This window comes from Prionailurus bengalensis, chromosome C1 (assembly GCF_016509475.1).
Source record: "Prionailurus bengalensis isolate Pbe53 chromosome C1, Fcat_Pben_1.1_paternal_pri, whole genome shotgun sequence".
NCBI classification, from domain to species: Eukaryota; Metazoa; Chordata; class Mammalia; order Carnivora; family Felidae; genus Prionailurus; species Prionailurus bengalensis.
In genome coordinates this window covers 98,745,928-98,768,030 of record NC_057345.1, presented here as the reverse complement: position 1 = coordinate 98,768,030, position 22,103 = coordinate 98,745,928, and the positions used below count along the sequence as shown (strand labels likewise).

General features: G+C 49.4%; 1 protein-coding gene across 1 annotated transcript in view; it reads left to right on the top strand.

The window, feature by feature from the left end:
- The first annotated feature begins 615 nt into the window (after positions 1–615).
- Positions 616–22,103, top strand: part of TSPAN2 (tetraspanin 2) — a 57,245-nt gene continuing 35,757 nt past the window's right edge. The window contains exons 1-2 of the mRNA XM_043575927.1: positions 616–752; positions 16,417–16,519. Of these exons, the coding sequence (XP_043431862.1) occupies positions 684–752; positions 16,417–16,519 (172 nt within the window). The 5' untranslated portion in view covers positions 616–683. The remainder of the gene's footprint in view (positions 753–16,416; positions 16,520–22,103) is intronic.

Genomic DNA, 22,103 nt, shown 5'->3' with positions numbered 1-22,103 from the left:
GTGGGGAGCCATCAGGGCGCAGGGTAACCGCATCCCGCGCCTTCTGCCAGTTCTTGCCTATTAAGGTAAGAGTTCTCGGAGGAGTGCGGGAGCGACCGAAGCGGGGGGATCCCCAGAAGGGGCCCCGCGGCCGGTGCGCTCGCCCGGCGCCGGGGGGAGCACAGCCCGGGTACTGCCAGCTTCAGGGAGGCCCCGGGTCCTACTTTTCTCTTCTGCCCGAGGCCACCTTCCTAGGTTTCCACAGCCACCGGGGCCGCGTCCTCATTCTCAACCGTCACCGCAGGCCTCAAATGAGTCTCTGCACAGGGCGCTGATTAAATGGGTCTCCGGTCCCCAGCGGACGCTCCTACCCGTCAGATGCCCGCAGAAGCACCGAGAGCGCTGCGCCCGCGGGGCCCCGCAACCGAGGGACGATCCCGCGCAGCGGGGGCACAGCGGAGGACGCGTCCTTCCGGCCTTCGGCTCTCCGCCCCCTCTGCGCCCCCACCCCACGCCAGTCTCTCGGGGTCCCCTAGGGCCCGCTCCAGCCCCGCGCCGGGCGCAGGCCCCGCCCCGCCGCCCCGCCCCCCCGCAGGCCCCGCCCACGGCCCCTCGCGCTCCGCCCCCTCCCCGCCGGCTCCCGCCGCTCCCGGCGCTCCGAGCGCGGGCCTGGGGACTCGGGATCCCGCCGCCGGGGCCGCAGCATGGGGCGCTTCCGCGGGGGCCTGCGATGCATCAAGTACCTGCTGCTCGGCTTCAACCTGCTCTTCTGGGTGAGACCCGGAGCCCGGAGGGCCGGGCAGGGGAGGGGCCGGGCGGGGGCGCGGGGCCAGGGTCCCCGGGGAGCTGGCCTTTGCGGCGTCCGAGCCGGGCTCCTGAAGGCTGGGTGTTCAAACAGGCGGAGGTGTGGAAGAGGCAGACAAAGAGGGAGGGGGGAATAAAAGGGGAGGGATGGAGGGGAAGGAAGCACAGAGGGAGGGAGAGGTTGAGCAACAAGAAACGGTGAGAAGGGGGGGGACACCTTGTGGATCTTACCTTTGAGGAACCTCTGCCTCAGCTGGTGACTCCAGATGCGGGGACACCAGCCCCTCCTCACCTCACCTCCTGAGGAGTGGGTCCCCCCAGCCTTCAGGGCACTCACCCCTTCTTGCTCTCCCTTTCTACCGCAGCGGGGGCCTGGCCAGGGAGCTGGAAGAGAACCCCCCCCCCCTCCGGGCCCAGGAGGGGGCTGCCGGGGGTGGTGCCCCAAAGGGCGTGTGTGGAGACACCACCTGGCGAGGACGGTTTTGTTTAGGAAATTGGGGGTAGGAGTGAAAATGGTATGGGGGGGGTCGTCCTTATTCTGGGTGTTAGAAGAGGGTACCACGGACTGGGAGGGGGTGGTGGTGCTCTTCTGCGAAGCGTATGGACGGAAGAGAGGGGCTTGCAAAGGGCATCGGCATCTCCCCACAACCCCTCGCCCGCAGCCTCTGCTAAATACCACAGATGATCTCATTCAACTTTGCATTGAACCAGCATTCCCCGGATTAGTGGTTCACAGAGAGATAGGGCCATGCCCCTGGTCTCCTATATTATTGGAACGGGTCAGGGCCAGACCATCCCTAGATCCCCGGCTATCCTGTCTCAGGCCCTGGAGGACAAGGTCTAAAAATTGTTTTCTCTGCACGTTCCTGCTTGGGCTTTCTCAAGAAACTGTCAGTCAGTATAACTGCTCAGTTAGACCCTGGGGGAAAATAAAAATCTTGTTTTGGGTGAACAGGTTCTTAAAGCTGGGGTGGTGGGTTGGGGGGGGGGGGGTGAGCAGCAGTGGCCTGGGTGCTTTGAAACAGCCAGGAAGGAAGAGGATGGTGATTGTCCTATGGGCTCTGGGGAGTCGGTCTTCCCATGGCTGCAACTAATTAATTATTGAGTGATGGGCTCTGCTCATGTCTGCCAACCCATTAGCCCAGATGGCTGGGTGACTTCAGCAACTGCAGCCTCTCAGAAGACAAGTTACCAGGCTCAGCATCCTGCAGCAGGGGAAGGTGTGAAGGAGGCACCCCAAAGACAGCCCCTGAATTTTAAAAATACACATGGTTTTTGTATCCCAGGCATTTACACTCAGCCTACTGTAGGGAGGGACATTTCTAAAGGCCCTTTATGTTGTGCTTTTTAATAGTGTGGCTTAATTTCAAAAGCTGTTAATTATAGATGTCATGCTTGGGTGACACCCTTCGCTCTCGCTGCTTACAAATTCAAAACAAGTTTCATATCAGCCTTAGAAGGAATTCTCGGGCTGGGCTCAGTGCTTACTTAGTGCCTGATGTTATGCCAGCCCTTCCAGGGATAAGAGGAAGCATTTCTTGAATGTTTTCTGTGTGTCAGGGACAGTGCTAAGCACATTGCATTCATTATTACACCTAATCCTCACAACAGTCCTCACGTGTATAATATTGCTATCCCCATTTTTACAGTTGAAGAAAGAGGCTCAAATAGTTGACTTGCCCAAGGTCAAATAGCTAGTGAGTGGCAGAGGCAGGACTCGAACTCCTAAACACTGTGGTACATCACACTCCTAAGCAGGGGTTCTCAGAGAGTGGTTCCTAGACCAGCAGCATCAGCATTTCCTTAGAACTTGTCAGAAATGCACTTTCTCAGCTCCATTCTAGGCCTGCTGAAGCAGGAACTCTGGGGGAGGGACCCAGCAATCTATTTTAGCAAGCCTTCTAGGTAATTCTGATGCATGCTTGAGTTTGAGAACCACTGTTAAACAATTATTAAATAAGTATTATAAAGCTCATTTATCACATATAAATATAAATTAATATGTATAATTTGTCAATATAAAATGCTGTTCCCTAAGTTTGCTAATGTTGTTAAGGAAACAAGCCCAATGCATATAGAACAACAAGTTAATAAGTATATAATCAAGCGAAAAGTTCACACTTCTGGCCATAAGCACAGTAAAGAAGGGAAGTAGGAACGAAGTGATGTTTGAGCGTCTACCATGTGTTAGCTACTGGGGTTAGTCGTGACCTTTTATATGTATGATCTAATTAAGGAGTTCAGAGAAAGGATCACAGCAATAGTGAGGAGTCAGGACTCTTGTCCTGAAGAATAGGGTGCTTAAGCTGAACCCCGAAGGACTGTTGAATGAAGGTAGGCAAGGCAAGGGAGCGATGCCACCATCCAGTCTGACAAAGCGGTCAGGCTTGAGTGCAGAGATCCCAGGCAGAGTGTGCTTGAGTAAGCTATTCTCATCTCTAAGAGTCTGTTTTCTCGTCCATACTATTGAGGTAACGGGGTTGTCAGGAGGATTAAAAGGAAATGTGTAAAGCGCCTGACCTCCTCTTCCTATGAGTCTAGTACGTAGTAAGTGCTCAAAAAGCGTTGTTATTAGTGCAGACAGGAAGCATTCGATAAAAATTAGCTCTCTTTCCCGAGTCCCGTGATTTGGGGGAATAGCCTGTCTGTTTGCCAAATGGCTTGCAGCTTGTCTTTGTTTTAGGATAACTACATGTTATCTTCTCAATTCGTACTCACGAATTTGGAGCGCTAGAACTCGGAGTGCTCAGAGAGCAGGAGTTTTTTGTTTGTTTTGTTTTTATGTCTTGTTCACAGTTGCACCTCCAGTGCCTAGAACAGAACCCAGCACGCAGGAGCCGCTCGATGAATAGTCTGTAGAATGAATTCATGAATCTGCAGGTTAGAGGACGTGGTACAAATAACCTTTCCAGTTTGCACAGATAATCAATGATCGACTTTATCTGGATGACTGAGCCTATCTCTTCCCGCTCATTACCTGCTAATTTGTTCTCTCTTGGGCAGATTGAGCCCAGGACAGGGGCAGGGATGGGTGCGGGTGGTATGGGGTCTTCCTCTCTCCCAACTCCATGGGAGGGTGGGGACTGTGGGTCTCGGAGCAGCAGCAGTTACAAGAGGCCTTCCCAGGTCCTCTACACGCACAACCACAGGGAAACGGCCAGCTGAAACCAGTACATAATGATTTAGGGGAAAATGAGTGTTTGGGATAAATTATCTAGATGTCTACCTTCACTGTAACTGAGGGAACCTGATTCCAGAAAAGCCCCACCCTCGTTTCTGAAGTTGGAGGGGCTTGTGGGGAGGTTGGGGAATGGGCAGAGGGTGGGGGCCAGTTTTCCTGGAAGGCTGGGCTTTAACTGTGATATTCAAGTGTAATATTGCCACACACTGTTGGATGTTTGGGTGGCTGCCCCTCTGAGATAGAAGGTCCCCCTCGGGGACTACACTGTCTTTCCTATCAGGCCTTCAACAGAAGGCAGGCGAGGAGGTAGGGGTGGGTGTGTTCTGTGATCTGCAATTTGACAAATCAATTTGCAGCCTCCTCTGGCAGTTTGGTTTAAGTAAGCCTCCCCAGGCTGTGCTCCTGATTTTATAAACATTCAGCTAGATCCTGCCAGAGCCAGCACAGCACTGCCTGGCCCAGGGCCGCTGACTGTATTCACCACTGAATTTTTAAAAACAGAAGTACAGCCTAGCCATGAACCCCACCAAATTCATGTCTGTTATCATGGTCGATGTCTAACATGGAACCCCTCCCAACATCTGTCATGTCTAAATTCGGACACTGCAATCAGATAGCACAGTATATTCCCATGCCTTTCACTGAAATCACCTTTATTTTTTTCTTCTGTTGCATAGCAATATAAACAAAACACCACAGTCCACCACACTGCATATGTTGGTTTCAAGAAAAACCTGGGCGCTGTTTATTCCTTGGTTTATTGTTGTACGCTCAGCGTTTTCCTATCATTGTGCTATACCGAGCAACTTGGTGTTAGCGACCGACAGGAAGCAGGACTGCTCATTGTTGAAAGTCACATGCCATATATGGCTTGTCTGAAGTTTCTCTCCTTTCCTTCTCACCACTATTCATGCAGCGTTGGGGTTTCAGTCGGTGATGTCTAGCAGGTGCTGTTGGGAAAGACTGTGTCCCGTGGGCTGGGGAGTAAAACATATTTGACCCTACTGAAGCTTACACAGGTTGCCTCCTCCACTTTGTCAAATTGAATTCAAACAGCGACTTCAGAGCTACCACCTGTTCAGAACACTGGTTTAGAAAAATACCTGAAGAAAGTATTCTTTGGCGTCCACCCAAAAGCTAGACCACCCCAGAAGGCAGACAGGAATTTCCTTGGCCTTCTTGTAGGATAGTCTTTGTTTCTGATTTCTGTCTGGGGGGGAAGATAGCAGTGGAGGCCAGCCTCCCCTAACGTGGACAAGAGGGGCCTAGCGTTGCTGGAGGGGGCAAGGAGTCTATGACAGGGCCAGTGCGTGGAGGCTAGAGGTATAGTGCCAGTAGTCGGGTAGACCTCGGACAGGTCCAGGCAGTATGGTCATTCAAATCCAGGAACTCAAAGCCAGGAAGGTGGATACTGGCATCACACTGCCTGGGGTTGTTCTTGCCTGTATTATTTACTAACTAGGGGACCTTGGACAAGTTGTTCAACCTCTTTGAGCCTCAGTTTTCTCGTCTATAAAATAGACATAATTGAGTACCAACATCCATCTGTGATTTTTGTGCAGATAAAATGAGTTACTATAGGCAAAATAGTAAGTATAGTACGTGTGCATAGGTAACACTCAATAACGTAAGCTATTAGCAGCAGTCATATTTAAGCATTAGAAGTACAAGTAGAAACCAGAATCCAAGAGGTTCATAAAGGTAAAGAGAAGTGACAGATAGGTGGCCTAGGTCCAACCTGACCAACTAAAAGGGCAAGAGTTTCATAGCTTCCGAAAGGCACGGAGTCCAAAGGTCAGATGTCCTCCTCTGTAGTTACTCAGGAGACATATGCTGACGACCTACTGTGTGCCCGGCACCCTGCCAAGTGCTTGGGCATTCAAAAATGATTAAGACACAGTCCTTGACCTTGAGACGCTCATGCCTCTATGTTAGCACTCCATTTTCCCTTTCACTGTGGCTTATTTCCTCTCTAGTGTCTTTGCTCCTCGAGGGCAGTGACTGTTTCTTGCTGGGATCCTCCTTTGTCTCTCCGCACCTAGAAGAGGTTCAGCGGTCACTGGCAAAGCTCTGGCCAACAGGACTACGTTCACTGATGGCAGCACAAGAGCTGCCTGTTTGTGCCCTGCTCTCCCTCTCTACTACCAAGGGGAAGGCTTTGAGAAGCGATGGGAAAGCCTTTGGTGATTGCCGCCCCTCTAACTTCAGTGTGTCTGCGAATCATTGGAAGATCTTGTCCAAATATCCACTTTGCTCAGTAGGTCTGCATCTCTAACAAGCCTCCCAGTGATGCTGATGCTGCTGGTCTAGGGAATACACTTTGGTTTAGATGTGGCCTGAAGAGGTCAAAGACCTCCTGGTGGTTGTCATTTCTGAACGGGGCAGAGAGTACCCTTTGTTTTGGCTTCCTTATGGCATTTCTCTTAAAAGACTTTTTTTTTTTTTTTCACATTAAGACTTGATGGTTTCTGGAATTACCCAGTGACCCTGTGTCCATTGTTCACTTCATTTCACTGTGCAATTCTAGAACATGCATGCAATATCCTTATGTCTCCAACCATGTGTGACAAAAAAGAACATAACCTCCATCCCCTACGTTAATATTGACCATTAGCATCACAACAGGGCTGTTCTCCTGAAGTAAGTGATGCTGTACTGACCACTGAGGCAAATCACATCATGGTTGCTAAAGAATTCAGAGAAGGAATTGAGGAAGAAGCAGGTAAAATGAGAATATCCGGTTGGCTGAGAGCATATCTTACAGATGAGTAAGGGTTACCTTGGCCGGCCTTTTTCATCCTTTTTGGATTTAATTGGACACAAAAATAATAATGCTAATTAACATTCATATGATGTTTTAGTTTACAAAATGCTTTCACATGCCTTGTCCCATTTGATCACAAATTGCAGCGGGCCCATGACAAAATGTAATTATCCCCATTTTACAGATGTGGAAGCCGAGAGTCAGGTCCAGTATATGAGAGGCCGGAGAGAGGTTGAGAACATGACTGATCAGTTTAAGACAGAGGAAAAGCAAGATGGGAATCGAGAAAGGGTATATATGTATCAAGAGACAGTTTTTAAACTTAATTTAAATTAATTAAACTTAATTTAAACTTAATATATGTATCAAGAGACAGTTTTTAAACTTAAATTATTGAGGAAGAATAGTAAGCATTATATAAATGTAAGCTGTGTGCCGCTGCTTTCCTGAGCGCATTTTCTACATCAGCTCCTTAAATCCTCACTCCAATCTCCGAAATAGCAGCTCTTGTTACCCCTAGTTTGCACAGGAGGAGACAGAGGTGCAGACACTTTAAGAGACTTGGCGGGGACTCCGAGCCAGCCAGCGACAGAGCTAGGTTTCCGTGTGTGGCCCCAGACTCTCTGGTGTCAACCACTCTAAGTCTGCAGACCAGCAGGAGAGAAGGTTGGAGCTGTGATGAACGTGTGCATTCCAATATGGTGACCGTGCTACTAACCATATGTGGCGACTCAGATTTAAATTAGTTAGTATTAAAAGAGACTTAATATTCAGCTCCCCAGTCACAGTAGCCCCATGTCAAGTGCTTGATAACCATAGGGGGCTAGTGGCTACAATACTGGACAGCACAGAGAGGGAACATCTATATTCACATCACTGGGAAAAGTTCTATTGGATAGCTCTAGCCTAAGTATAGTTATTCTTTCTCTCTACACCATTTTTTCTGTTTATCTCTCATTAGGTCTTATAAAACTAAAGAGAGAGGGGAAGTATAGTTTTTAGAAAGGGGCACTGACGTCTGGAGTATCGGATGATTGAGAAAACTCAAGGGGATTCTAGCTATCCTGGAAAGAGCATAGAGCTAAAATAAAAGTGAGGGGAGACAGGTAGCAGAAGACTTAGCTATTGGTACTATGGGACTGGTGTTTCCTACCTTGAGTAGGATTCAGTTTTCAGTTTGACTGTATGTAGTAACATTAGCACGTCTACCACCATAATGACACTAAGTGCCACTCCCACTCCTAACACTCACTCCCTCTCCTAAGTGTGAACCATGAACTCATTTAACCTCTTAGGGAGGAACTGTTATTACCTCCACTTTGCAGATGAGGAAGCTGAGGGTTAGAGGGATCAGGTGTCTTGCTCAAGATCACAGACTAGTAAGTGACAGAGCCTGATTCCAATCTAGGATGCCTAGAACCTCCGCCTGTCGACACCGCAGCACTATATGGTGGATGTTTTTGTTATGATCCAGCCTGAGGGCATCGCTATGCAGTCAGAATACTCAGAAGCGGTAGAATTTTCAAGAAGAATCGTTGGCAGTGTTCCCAAGTGCGTGCCAAGCCCCGTCCTCCCCATTGTAATGGTGGTTGGGAAAGAGTCAGCTTATAAACTGGGGCACGGAAGTTGGGCGAGGATGGCAAAGCCCCCTGTGGAGCAGGGCCTGGTGCCCTGAAAGTTGCTGTCACTCGGCCAGGAAGCCCATTTGCTCTCCCTGCACACGCTCGAATCTGTCCGGTCCCCTGTTAATGCCCCAGCGCTGTCTGCCTTCACGGCACAAATGGCTTCTGGCAAAATTGCTGTTAAGTAAAAGCTCTCTAGAACACCAAGCTGGACTTTCAGGATTTCTCCGGGATTCCATCCAAGCTAACTTTTTAATAAACCAGAGCTTTTAGGCTTGTTCCAGTCTGACCTGAGTTCTACCTGAAACATTTATTTCCTCCTGTTGTTTCTCTGTACCATCTAAAACTGGATGGAGAGCATTATCATTGATTGATATTTAAGAATCCTATGTATCTCAAGAATAATTCTTGAGATACCTTGAAAGATATTAGGCTCTAAAACAAATATTGCTTCATGCCCAGTCTTTGCTCATATAAAGCTTGATACAGATGAGATATCACAGTAGGCATTGGAGCCCTCAAGGTATATGTCTACTCAGAGGGTGAGCCTGGGATAAGAGCCAGCCAGGTGTTGTAAGGAGGAAGTCAGAGGATGTAGAAAAGGCCATTACTGTGCTCCTGGGAAGTCATCCGCTAGGTGAGCTAAGGCAGACAGAGGATTTCATTCACTTCAGTGACTTGGTTGGATGTTAGTTCTGTATTTGATCTTCCCTTGATGAAGCCATCTGCTCACTGGAATCATTAGCCAGCAGTCTGTGATATTTGTGTTGCTGTCAAAGACAACTATACAGCCATCACCTTTCTCCTAATCCTTGCTGATCCTTCCCCTCCTCCTCCTTTGCCCTGTATCTCTTTAGAGACAAGGCGTTGTGTAGAACCACTGAGTCAATGCAACACACTTTCCAGCACCTGTCTTGTATCTGCTTTGGGGTGGAGGAAAGCTCCACCCCAGGTTAGTTTCCTTCTCCTGTCCCCGGGGTGACCCAGCACTTCCACACTGCCTCCCACGCAATGCCATGCCGGTTGAGCCACACAAGTTAACTTCCTAATGACCTAAACAAGCACAAGAAGGTGTGTTTGGCTCAAATCTATAACCCGGCATTCTTTCCAGAGAGGACATGCTCCTGACTCTGTCGCGATGTTGATTACAAAACATTACCATCAGTGCAGAGAATTCAACATGGATTGGTTTTAAAATATATCCTTACCCGGAGGCAGTCTTTCGGGAATTTCTGAAGCACGAGCTTGTTCTAATGAAACCGTTATGAGAAAAATAATAGGGAAAATCAGAAACCCTGGTATCTAACCGGCACGTTTCCAAGCTAACATACACTGCTGCAGCCCTGCCTCCCCGTTACACCTCACCTGCTCCGGATGTCAGGGCAAAGGCAGCGAGCTTCCTCAGGTCTCCTGTGGCCTTTGGCTCTTGGGCTTCTTCTGACAAAATCCTCGATTTTGAGAAAGTGCTGCCTGCCTCCTGTCACTGAATAAGGGGATGAAAATCTTGGGAGCTGGCTTTGCTCCTTGAGAAAATTAGTGTCACCGTCCAGAGCAAATGTGCTTCTGACGCTTGCCTGCTGAAAGGATGAAACTCCATTACCCTTATGGTATTATAATGTGGTTTGCAATCACATCAAAACTGTGAGTGCTCATTACGTGATTCCATCCGGGATGAGAACTGCCCCCGAGCTTAAAAGCTTTTAATGGAAACTCTGGGGTTCAAGTGTCATTTCCAGCTTTGCGTGACTTCATCCCAAAGAAGAGATTTGCAGATGAGTTGGGTTGTGGGCGCACATGGGGTTCACCCTGGAGAAGCAAGAATACAAAATTGCTTTGGTTCGGTCTTTCATTCGAGTCCTTGATTGCTGCTCTAATTGCATTCATATGTCCCTGCCTGTAAAAGGCGTGTGGAGATGTACCCTGTGTCCACGCATGAGGGGACAGCACACATCCGCACAGGCTTAGGAAACACGGAAGTCGATAACTACCTGCGCTGGTTTTGTTTTGGTTTTCTGTGGGAAAGTGTTTTGCTGAGTATATTCAGCAGTGTGCTCACACAGTGCCTTCCAAGGTGTCTGCACAGTGTTTCCCAGGCTCAGATGTTTTTGAAAATAGTATTTTGCAAAGTATTCCCTTGGGGGGCAATCATTCCTGTCAGCCTGTCTTAGTCAAGTCAGGTTGCCGTAAAAAAATACCATAGATTGGCTTAAACAACAGAAATTTATTTCTTACGATTCTGGAGGCTTGGAAAGTCAAGATCAAGGTATTGGCCGATTGGGCTCTTGGTGAAAGCTTTTTCTTCCTGGAAATCAGATGGCTGCCTTCTCACTGTGTCCTCACATGGCAGAGAGAGAGAGAGAGACAGAGAGGGAGAGTGCAGGCTCTAGGGTCTCTTATAAAGGAATCCCATCATGGGACTCTCACCATCATGACCCCATCTAAACCTGATCTTCCCTCAAAGGCCGCACCTCCAAATATCATCACACTGCGGGTAGGGCTTCAGCATATGAATCTGGGTGGTGGTGGAGGACACAGTTTAGTCCACAGCACAGCCTAAATGGTAACCTTGTGAAGGCCCTCCACTCTTGCACTTAACAGATGTCTGTTGGGAGCCTGCTCTACAAGGCTGAGGGGTAAATCAACATACACCCTGTCCCTACCCTCATGCAGCTCAGGCCTTAGTTTTTTTCAATGCCAGAAATATTTACAACGGATTATGTTTTTAATGTTTATTTATTTTGAGAGAGACAGAGCGGGGACGGGCAGAGAGAGAGAGGGAGAGAGACAGAGAATCCCAAGCAGGCCCCGCCATGTCAGCAGAGACCACACGCGAGGCTCGATCCCAAGACTGTGAGATCATTGACTTGAGCCAAAATCAAGAGTCAGGCACTTAACCAACTGAGCTACCCAGGCACCTCTGAATTCCAGAAATATTTACATAGAAGTGGTTACATGAGACATGAAGGAAAATACATACGCAGGCCAGCGTAGGTTTCCCAGAGGAAGTGACAAGAGAGCTGATAGCTGGGGGGTGGGGACGGGGGGGGGGGGCAAGTTGGGGAGCTCAGGGGAGGGGGAGGGGAGGAGAAGGGGGGAGAGGGGAGGAGAGGGGAGGAGAGCTTTCTAAGCTAAAGAAACAGCAAGAGAGTAAGCGGAGGCCCTCAAGTGTGAGGAGGAATTGAAACTGTGTCTCCCATATAGGTGAAAAAATATGTACTGAGAACTTCCCCAAGTGAAGCTTTTTTTACCCAAATAGGGGGCTTTCTGCTGGGTTTAGTTATCAGATAGCAGAGTAGCATGTATTTGCTTTTTATGATCAAGGTTTGGCTGGCTGCCTCTGGGTGTGGGTGTGGGTGCGGGTGGGGGTGGGAAGCTGGGCAGCCCCGGGCACCAGGGTCTGGGGAGTGATCTTTGCATTTTCGCATCTCAGCACAGCCCGCTTTCCAACTTAGTGCCTTCCAAAGAACCGTGTTTGTGATCCATGAAATCTTTATTTTCTTTAAGTGAAAAAAAAAAATGTCCTCAAGATGGAACATTTCATCAGCAATCCTAGGAAAGTAGAAATAAATACAGCAAAATAAAATTGAAATCCTTTGACAAGTTCTGCTTTGTGCCAGATGATCTGTTTCTGACAGATAGCCATTCCTTAAAGGAAACTTTTTGCTCGTCCACTTTCTTAAATGCTTTCTGAGCAGGTCTGGAGACCTCTCCGCTGCTACTTCAGTTTTAGAACACAAACTGCCTTCTCTAAAGACATATGCTTACAATTTGCAACTTTGTGTCCTGCAAACGCTCTGGACTATGGTTAGATACTGAAACCACTTGCCTGTGAAGATGCATAATATAGTTGTATCTGGTGACCCCCGATTTAATGACATGGATGTATATATGTCACTGTTCTCTTCACTGTTACCTTTTTTCCCCTATTTGATTCCTGTCCTCTTTTTAAATGGTGGGCACACTTTTGCCCTCAAAATTCTGTTTCATCACATTCTCTGAGTTCGTAATGCACAGTTGGTCCTCAGAAAAGAAATGTGACACAAAGGATAATGATATCTGGCATGTCTCATGGGCTGGTTCTGTGATTGAATTCTTACCTGCAAGGTTTGTGTCTGTTGTGGACCACCCGGGAACCAGCTTCTCCATGAGCCCCTGAGATCCTCCGGAGAAGGAACTGGGTCTTCCTTTCCTATGAATCTTTGGCTCCTGGCTCACAATAGATGTTCAATAAATGTTTAAGTGACCAACATCAAAGTCCCACTCATGCTGCTGTAGGAAAACATCTATTCCTAGAAAAAACAACATCTCTAGTGAGAATTACTCCAGAGGCATGAGGATTGGTACGAGTCCTGGACACAGGGGCAGCCCTCAGAAAAGTTCTTTAGTTAGGAGAGTGGATCCTTTGTGGTCCTCACCACTCAACTACATCCACTCTCTAGTGTCCCTGCTCCCTCCTTCAGCCTTCGGGTCTTTATCTCTGGCTTCTCACTGTCTGGCATGAGGAAGCACTCATGCTCCTGATTGTTCCATCAAAATGAGTAGCTCCCATCTCCCCTCCCCTCAAGGCCCTGCCATGGGCTTTCCAAGATGGCAGCAAGCTAAGTAGAAGCCATGGGCCATGCATGGTCTGCCCCAATGTGCTTTTCCAGCCCCAGATTTCTCTCTCTGCCCAACACAGGTTCCAGGTAAGGAAGGAAAGCCTTACCCATGCTGTTCCCTCTGCCTGATATTTGCTCCCCTCTTCCAGTCCTCCCTGGCTCAGTGACTTCCAGCTCATTCTTCAAGTTGTAAATCAAAATGCCTTCTGCAGAACACCGGTTGTCACGCTTTGCTCTGACCCCCCAGGGCAGTGTGACACTCTCCCATGAGCACACTTCCTGCATTACGTTGCATGTGTCCATTCATGGGATTATCTTCCATGTGAGACTGTGAGTCCTGTCTTTCAGCATTGATTTCCTAAAGCCTAGCACATCCCACTGGGACCGCAGTTGATTCCTTGAAAGATGGGAGGAAGGGGAAGGAGGTGAGGGCAGGGGCAAGAGAAGGAAAGGGCGGCCTCATTCCTTGTTTGTTCCAACACTGGCTGAGGTGCATGTTGTGGCTGAGATTAAAAGGAGAAGAGCGGGAAAACGGAGGGTTTGGGCCTAGAAGGGGTTAAAATTTAAGCTTAGTGGGCCTGAAGTCTTCTCCCACATCATTTAGTGAGATGTCTCTTCCTGGGTTTGGGACACACAGAGCAAGGGGACTCACTGACACCTGCCTTGCTCTCTTTGCCCCTGGCTGCACTGTAATTGGGGTGAAGTTTTTCCAATTTAATTCAGTTTGTAGCATGAGTTAGACCAGTCAGAGTCCAGTGATCGGAGTATTACAAGAGCCTTACCGGAATGGTGAGTCTGAAAAAACCAAAGGGCTACGTGGTCTGTGTTGATGTCACTTTCCAAAGCAGCGATCACTGTTGTCACGAGCAACCTCAGGCCTGACTGGTCCTCACCCACGTATTCCTGACACAGCCAGTGGCTATGTGCTGGGAGGATTCCCTCCACACAGTGATGACATTCAGTTAAGCCACAGTTTCCTTGACCCGGGAGGAAACCCGTGTGGTTTGGGGTTGGGGGCGTGGATGAGCAAGCCCAGATTTTTTTCTCCTTGCCCCGTGGCTTTAAATTGCAACTTCTCTTTTAATTTTCCATTATGCAGTGAATACATGTGTGCCAGAAGTGGACAAATGTGTTCCGTCTGAGAGGGTGATCCCAGACAGCAATAAATTAAAGTCTGTGTACAGACATGCCAAAAATGTGGCCGCGTGGTGGGGTGTCCCTGGGACCAGTCACCTCCTCCACAGTCTGCTTGGTGGCTGCAGGCCTTTGGCCTGACGCCTCTGTCAATAGATTTTGCTTTGTATTTGGAAACTGTCTTTCCATCAAGTCGCCGCAGAGGCAAGATGGGAGGGTTGCCTGTGAGGCTTTGCTGGGCACGTCTGTCCCAGGCAGCCTCGGGGAGCTTCTAGGACGGTGTCCTCCCAAGGGCATCATTCTCTTTCCTACACCAGAACAGCAATGACCTCAAAGCTGGTTCCCTCCCAAACTAAAGCACGGCCCAAGAAAAGCCTCCCCGCTCTTTCAGGGTTGAGCAGATAAACTACCCTATAATGCTTAAAAAAAAAAGAAAGAAAGAAAAGAAACAACATTTTTAAGCTTACGAGAGTCATACATGCTTAATGCACACAACTTAGACAGTAGAGTGGGAAAAAAAAGCCACCCATAATCCCACCTTCAAAGATACATACTGTGACTGTTTTAGCATGACTTCTTTCAATATTTTTCCATGCCATGCTACCCTTTTAAACATGCAAAACCCCTTTTAAAGCTGTCAGACTCCGGGGTGGCTCAGTCCGTTAAGCGTCCGACTTCAGCTCAGGTCATGATCTCTTTCTTGGTCTTGGGAGTTGGAGCCCCACATCGGGCTCTGTGCTGACAGCTCAGAGCCTGGAGCCCGCTTGGGATCTTATGTCTCCCTCTCTCTCTGCCCCTCCCCTGCTCACGGTCTGTCTTTCTCCGTCTTCCAAAAATGAATAAATGCTATAAAAAAAAAACAAAAAGCTGGCAGACTCCAGCTCCCTTAGCTGTCCCTCACATTATCCAATTAGTGCTTTCCCCTAAGTACTGGAAACTTTTACTTATTCCACATGAGAGAGTCCAGCTGGTGGAGCGCTAGCGCCTCTGACTCCCCATGCTCTTCTGAAGAAGCCAGCCACAGAGGGAAGTGGCCTGGAGACAAGGGAAGGACAAAGTCCTTACGTAAGTCCAGCCAGAAAGCCCCAAACGGGAGCACCAGGTCCTTTAGCAGCAGCCCTGCGAATGGAGGGATGCTGCATCCAAAGGGCTCTGGTCTGACCCTGACTTGATGCCCTTTTCCTTCGGAAAACCTCTACTGCCCTGACCGCATCCTGTCCTGTTGCTAGCATGTGTGTGTGCTCTTCCCTGTCAGGCCAGAAGCAGCCTCTGAACTGCTCATGTGATGATGGGCTCCGGCGCCCCCACACCAATGAGAGGGGTTGGCCGACCCAGGAGGCGATCTTGACATCTGCTTGCTTCCCCGCGAGCCTCCGAGCCCAGCAGGTGCCCAGCGAGTATCTGTTGATTGACTGATAGGACGCAATTTGAGATGGGTGTTTGTGGCAGGAGTTGTGACAGTCCTGCGACGGGAGGAAAGACTCCCAGCGTTGATGCAGAGCCTCACAGAAGCCCTCAGAGTGGCCGAGAGGAAGCAGGCGATGAGTCTACCAGCCGCTGCCTGCGCCAGCCACACGGCCTCTCCATGAGCTGCACAGTACACAGACCGTGCTTTTCCAGAAAATTATTTTTTCCTTTCTCACTTTCCATGGAAACTCAAAATAGCAACCAAAAAGAAAAAAAAAAAAACCCAAAACAAAACAAAACAAAAAAACAGCCGAGCTCCCTCTCTGCCTGCAAAACCATCCCCAGGGCGTACTGTGATCATAGAGGCCCTGGTGGAGACAGGGTTCTAGATCCCTCTAAAAGAGCTTTCTAACTGGGCACTGCACACTCATGAGGTGAAAGCGGGTTCTGAGATGGTGTGCTTTCTTCCAGTTGAGAAAAGTGGGTTTCTTCCAGGTCTTAGAGCTCAGCTTGCTGTTGTGGTGACGGTCCCCTTTCACTGTGATGTCGGTGAGGAGGTGCGGACTGCCCAGCAAGGGACGATGTGGCAGAGGGTAGATGCCTTCCAGGGGGACTTTGATTGGAACATTCTTTTTGAGATGCCTCCCAGGCTGTGCTGTTATGCCCAGTCACCGCAGGGCAGCCTGGCAGAATGGGGAAAACTCTGGGCTTGGAATCAGGAAATCCCAGTTCTGGTTTCACATCAGGTACCTGAGAGGCTTTGAGCACATTGTTTCACCTTCCCTAGGAAACGTGAAGGGCGGACAGGCTGGTTTCTGAAGGGATATCCTCATCCAGCCTCAGCACTCTGTGCCCCCAGCCCACTCCCAGATTATGTGTACACCGTCCCTTTCCATTCCCTGAAAAACCAGGTTGTTTCCCTTTCAGCTGGCAGGGTCGGCCGTCATTGGTTTTGGACTATGGTTTCGGTTTGGAGGCACCATGAAGGACTTCTCATCAGAGGACAAGTCCCCGGAGTATTTCTACATGGGTGAGTGACCCCAGCTTGCTTCTCTAAGCTTTACCAGAGCTGACCTGGAGGCTTAGGGCAGAACCCGCACCTGGACTTATGGAGGGGAAGTGAGGACGCAAAACCTGACCCCTGTAGACTCCACCTGGCCCCGAGGGTGCAGGGGCCACATGGCCATGGCAGGCGAGGACCCTGCACCCCTACCCTGCCTGTTCCTCACATGGATCAGGAAAGACCAGTGTGGGAGGACCAGGACCGACCCACTGTGCTTCTCTCAGCCACATCTCATTTCCAAAGAGTTAGAAGGTTGCCTCTTGCCCTCCGAATGAGGTGGGTGTGCCACAAAATCAGTCATCCTCTTGTCCGTCTGGGCTGATGGGGTACCTGCCGAGTCAGGTTTTTTTGTGTGTGATCTGCTATTTTAAATTGTCATAAGAGAGACACAATTCAAAGTGAGGAGACATCTCAAAGTTTGGAGGTGCTCAGTCCATCCCTAACTAGGGCCTGCAAAAGGCAGGGCTCCCTACCCAGGGAAGAGGCTGCCTCCCCCGCCCAGCAGGAGGAAAGGGATGAGGGCTGCGAGGGCAGCCTGCAGTTCTGAGACAGTGTGGTCAGTAATAGGGGCTGAGCATTTCCCCGGGTTTAGTCCCTCTGATCTACTCCTCGTCCTCTTCTGCGAATGTCCTCACTCTCCAGCCACGTGCACCCAGACTCTAGACTTCAAAAAGCTCCAGACCGTTGTCACTGCAGGTCACAGCCCCGTGTGACTGGCCATTTCACGGTCTGTAGCAGCCACACGGTCCGCGTCAGTTGCTGGGGGAGAAGCAGGGCCCTGTGCAAGTCCTTCGCTCCCAGCACGGAGAAGAGCAACGTTCACTGCCGGGCCGGGGGGACTGAGCACCCAGGCTCAGTCCACACCAGGAAGGGCCACCCACAGCTGTGTCACCTCCTGTTCCTGGCACCTTTCGCACACTGCCTCCTCCTGCAGAGAGCAGCCAGATCGGCGAGGATACTTCCAGGAGCAAGTACCAAGAAAACCTACTACAAGACGGGTAACTGTAAGGACACTCCACATTCATCAAATCTTAGATGCAGTCTTTTGTAAAACACACAATTATTTTAAGTTCCACCTCGAGGTGGGAAAGAAGAAATGCTGCCAATTCAGCCATGACCGCCCCTAAAATATGCATGCTAATTTTAGAAACATTAAAGTGTAAATATGTAAAATGTATATCGAAATTGATGAAACGTGGGGAGGGAAGAGTGGCGGTGGGGAGTCTCGTCTCCAGAGCTAGTTCTGGGTCCAGCAAAGTCATCAAGGAGTCAGGGTTTTTCCGTCTTTCCACCGGCAGTCCTTGGGATAACCTCAGACACCTCCCCTCGGGTTTAAAAGACAGCCGTTGTGGCTCCACGTCTCATGTCCTCATACGGCAACCTCCAAAAGAGAAAAAAAAGAAGTTTCACCTCGCGTGGCCCCTTTTAGGGATGAATACCACCTTTGTCAGAAGACCCCCAGCAGACCTCTCCTCGCAGCTTATTGGCCAGGACTGTACCGTGTGTTCCAGCCTAAGCCAATCACAGCCGAGAAGAGAACTGTGACTGGCTCTCTGACTAATGGAGAGGCACCCTGGGCTTGGGAAGGGGCCCAGGCTCCCCGGAGGGCCTCTGACCCTTGGACAAAGTCAGGGTTTTGTGCCAAGGACGGAGCGGAGGAATCTGCCATCGTGCTTAGCACCGAAACGCTCTTTTCCGCTCACGTGGTTTCCAGGGAGTGCACACCCTTCCGTCCAGAGCCAGCACGCACACTTAACATATTTCTCCTTGAGGCACTCCTGGCTCTGAAAACCTCGTCTCCATCCCAGGGCAGGCCCCAGTGCCCCAAGACAAAGCTCGGCCTGTCCTTGTCCTGCGCCACCTCCCCGGGGATGCGCAGAAACAGTCAGGGGAGGGGAGCAGAAGGAATGAATCTCCCTGCCTCCCCCCTCCCCAGCCCCCATATGCTGCTGGTAGTCCAGGACCTGCTTATTTCATACTTGTTCCCCGCGATGTCTGACTCGGTTCAGCATAGTCACACCTCAGCACCCGCTGGATTAGCCGGCGTGGTTTGATCCTGTTGTCCTGGGATTCTTGCCTCTTAGACATGTGCAGTAATAAACAGCAGACAACAAGCAAAAGCAAACTAACGAGTGGCACAAGCATAACCGCTGAATTAGGAAGTAGAAGGAGCACCTGCCTGGCTGGCTCAGTCAGGGGAGCATGCAACCCTTGATCTCGGGGTCATGGGTTCAAACCCCATATTGGGCATAGAGCCTACTAAAAAAAAGACGAAAAAAAGAGAAAAGATTGTGTGCGAACAGTGGTGGTGTATGTGCCTGTGACTTTAGCAGTCACATGAAATCAGCGTCACAGATTTAGGAGACACTTCTAATAGCCACCTGGCCGACCCAGTCAGAAGAACATGCTACTCTTGATCTCAGGCTCATGAGTGTGTGCTCCACGTTGGGCCTAGAGCTTACATTAAAAAAGGAGGAGAAGAAGAAGAAGTGAGAGAAAGCACTAGGGGCCGGCAGGACAGTCTCAGGTGGAGGGGGGCTTGAGCGAGGCCTTGGAAGACAGGTGGGTTTCAGACAGACTGAATGAGTTGGGGAGAGCCTTACTCATGACTCGGAATTAGCACTGGCAAACATAAGGCAAGCAGTTACCCATCATTTCCCTCTCCTGGGGAAGTGATGGCTAATTGTTCAGGCTGCTCTCTTACCACAGTCTTCCTAACCTAGCCCCTCCAACCAACTATAGCTGATGCCCAGGGTCAACGATATTTTCTCTCCCTACTCTGAAGCCAGTAGTTACCCGATGGCGTAACATGACATCCGTCCCAATAAAACAGCGGAAATCTTTTGCTCCTGAAATCCAGGCACGCAGTGGTGCAGGGTTATTAACATTCAGTCTGTCTTCTCTTCACATGCTGTTGGCTTCGCACTGGCACCCTATTTATCCCCTCTTCCTCGGGAGGGACTCTCAAGACTTTCCATCAAAAGCTGCATTTCTGCCTTCAGGTGGAAGCTGGGGGGAGCCTGCCCTTTGCTTGAACCAAACCATGGGAAACATCAACCAGTTCACTTACAGGCAGACCTTCTCCTTCAAGGTGTTTGGCAATAAGTAACTGCCTAATGCCCAGCCACCTACCCACCTCCTCACCAAGTTTGAGGTTGACAGATGTAAATCTCTATAATGCAGTTTCTGAGCTTGAACTGGAAATTTTCAGCACCAGTGAAGAAAACCCATTTTAAAAGGTCACGGAGGCCTGGGTTATGTGAAACACATGTACGAAAAGCTGTCTCCCTTTCAGTGATGATAAGCGTCTGGTTGTCTAGTGATCTCTTCCTGGCTGTTTTCATTTGGGGATTTCATCAACTGTGGGTTTATGCAAACATAGGTATTCATTCAAGCAGGGGTGCCTCTATTCTTTCCATTTTTTTTAGAGGTTTCTCCATTTGGGAAAAAAATATAACCTATTCATGGATGCATCACCCAGCATCCATGTAGACTGTAGAGTCGTGGGCACTGGAGTCACACAAAAAAGGATGAGAACGCTGTACTTTCTCCCACGTATCTTTGCAACCTATTCGAAAAGACTCACGAAGTTAACAACTCAAATTCTAATGGAAACTAGCACAGAAATGCCAGCTAAGTGGTATTTGCAGTGGGTGAATCAGGGGTCATTCTAAACTGGTGAGGCAAGGATCTGATGTAGGTTTGAAAGACCAGACTGTAATCAGTAAGTGGAAGCAAAATGAAGACGGTGAAGGTTGTAGGGCAAGACTGCACAAGGCGTGTCCACAGGACAGTGACCAGTGAACCCAGGCTGGGCAGAGAACTCTAGTTGGAGTGTAACAGGTGGGGCAAGGTGGGAAGTAGGACTCGAAGGGCCAGGGAGGGGGCACCTGGGTCACTCGGTGGGTTAAGCATCTGACTCTTGATTTCAGCTCCGGTTATGTTCTCATGGTCTGTGAGATTGAGCCCCACGATGGGCTTTGCACTGACAGTGAGGAGCCTTCTTGGGATTCTCTCTCTGCCCCTCCCCTGCTCATGCGCTTGCTCTCTCTCTCTCCCCTCCTCAAAATAAATAAATAAACGTTAAACAAGCAAACAAAAAAAGAAGTGCCAGAGAGGGAGGAGGACAATCACAGAGGACCCTGAATGTCAAAACTTGTTAATTTGGTAAGCAGTAGAGGAATAATTCAGGGTTTGGGGGAGGCATGATCAGTGCTGCGTTTGTTTTTAAGTTTATTTATCTTGAGAGAGAGAGAGAGAGAGAGAGAGCACAGGCAGGGGAGGGGCAGAGAGGGAGGGAGAGAATCCCAAGCAGACTCCGTGCGCAGAGCCCAGCACAGGTCTCAAACCCATGAACTGTGAGGTAATGCCCTGAGCCGAGATCAAGAGCTGGACGCTCCACCAACTGAGCCACCCAGGTACCCTGGCAGTTCATTTCAAAGAGATTATTCTGGCAGCGGCAGAATGAGAGGGGAGATAGCCCATGCTAGGTTATTGACATAGGCAGACATAGGACATAACCGTTGGGGGTTGTCAATAGTAGGGACTGTGAAGAAAGAGACAGGCAGATAAGAAATGTTATTAAACGTTATTATTAAACATTATTAAAGTCAGGAATAGAAAGAATCAAAATGACAAAAGATATCAGTGATAGAAGAGTCAAGCCTAGAAGTAATAATTAATGATTTTCAGTGGAACCTTGAGTTGCAGAAGGAAGGAATCCTGCTCAGAGAGAGGGGGAGGGATGTGGACCTGAGGTGAAAGCCAGTCTCGGGGAGCAGCCTGTGTATGTTGTCCCGGAAACAAAGTGCTGATAGCAATTTCACAGGTGTACATTTGGGGCCAACAGAAGAGAACCTTTTTAATGATTTTGTAAACCAAAGAAGCTGAGCAGATTTCCACAGATAGAAGTGAGCTTTCCTCTACATCAGTATTTAACCACGAACGTGGCAAAAATCATAATGGAGTGATTATCAATTCGGGAGATTTCCTGTGCTGAGTAAGAGGGTGAAGAGGCTCCATACAAGACATTCCTGATCCTATTTTTGAAACGAAAGCAAAATGAACTGCTCAAGATGCAAGAAATGTCATATCTTTATGGACGTATCTGTCAGGACCCTTTTCAAATCCAGTCACAGAAACTTGACTCCCACTGTCTTGAGCAAAACAGAAATTTCTTGACTCACAAAACTGAAAAGTCCAGGATCAGTACTCATCTCAGGGGTGCAGTGGTGTGGTCGGAGCCCAGCCTGTACCCATCTCTTAGCCCTGCTCCCCTTTGGCTCCATTCTTGGGCGGGTTCCCATTAGACATGACAGCATGGCTGCTCCCAGCTCCAGGTGCCATCTCCTGAGCAACACTGGCAACGGAGGTACATACTTCTTTCATTCCAGCAGCTCCAACCAAAGTCCTGAGCCTCACTCTTACTGGCAATCTTGGGTCCAGTGCCTGTTCCCACACCAGTTAACTGGAATGGGCTTTTTGGCCGAGGCCTGGGCTTCATGCCTGCCTTAGAGGTTGAGATGAGGCAGACCACAGGGACTGAGTGGAG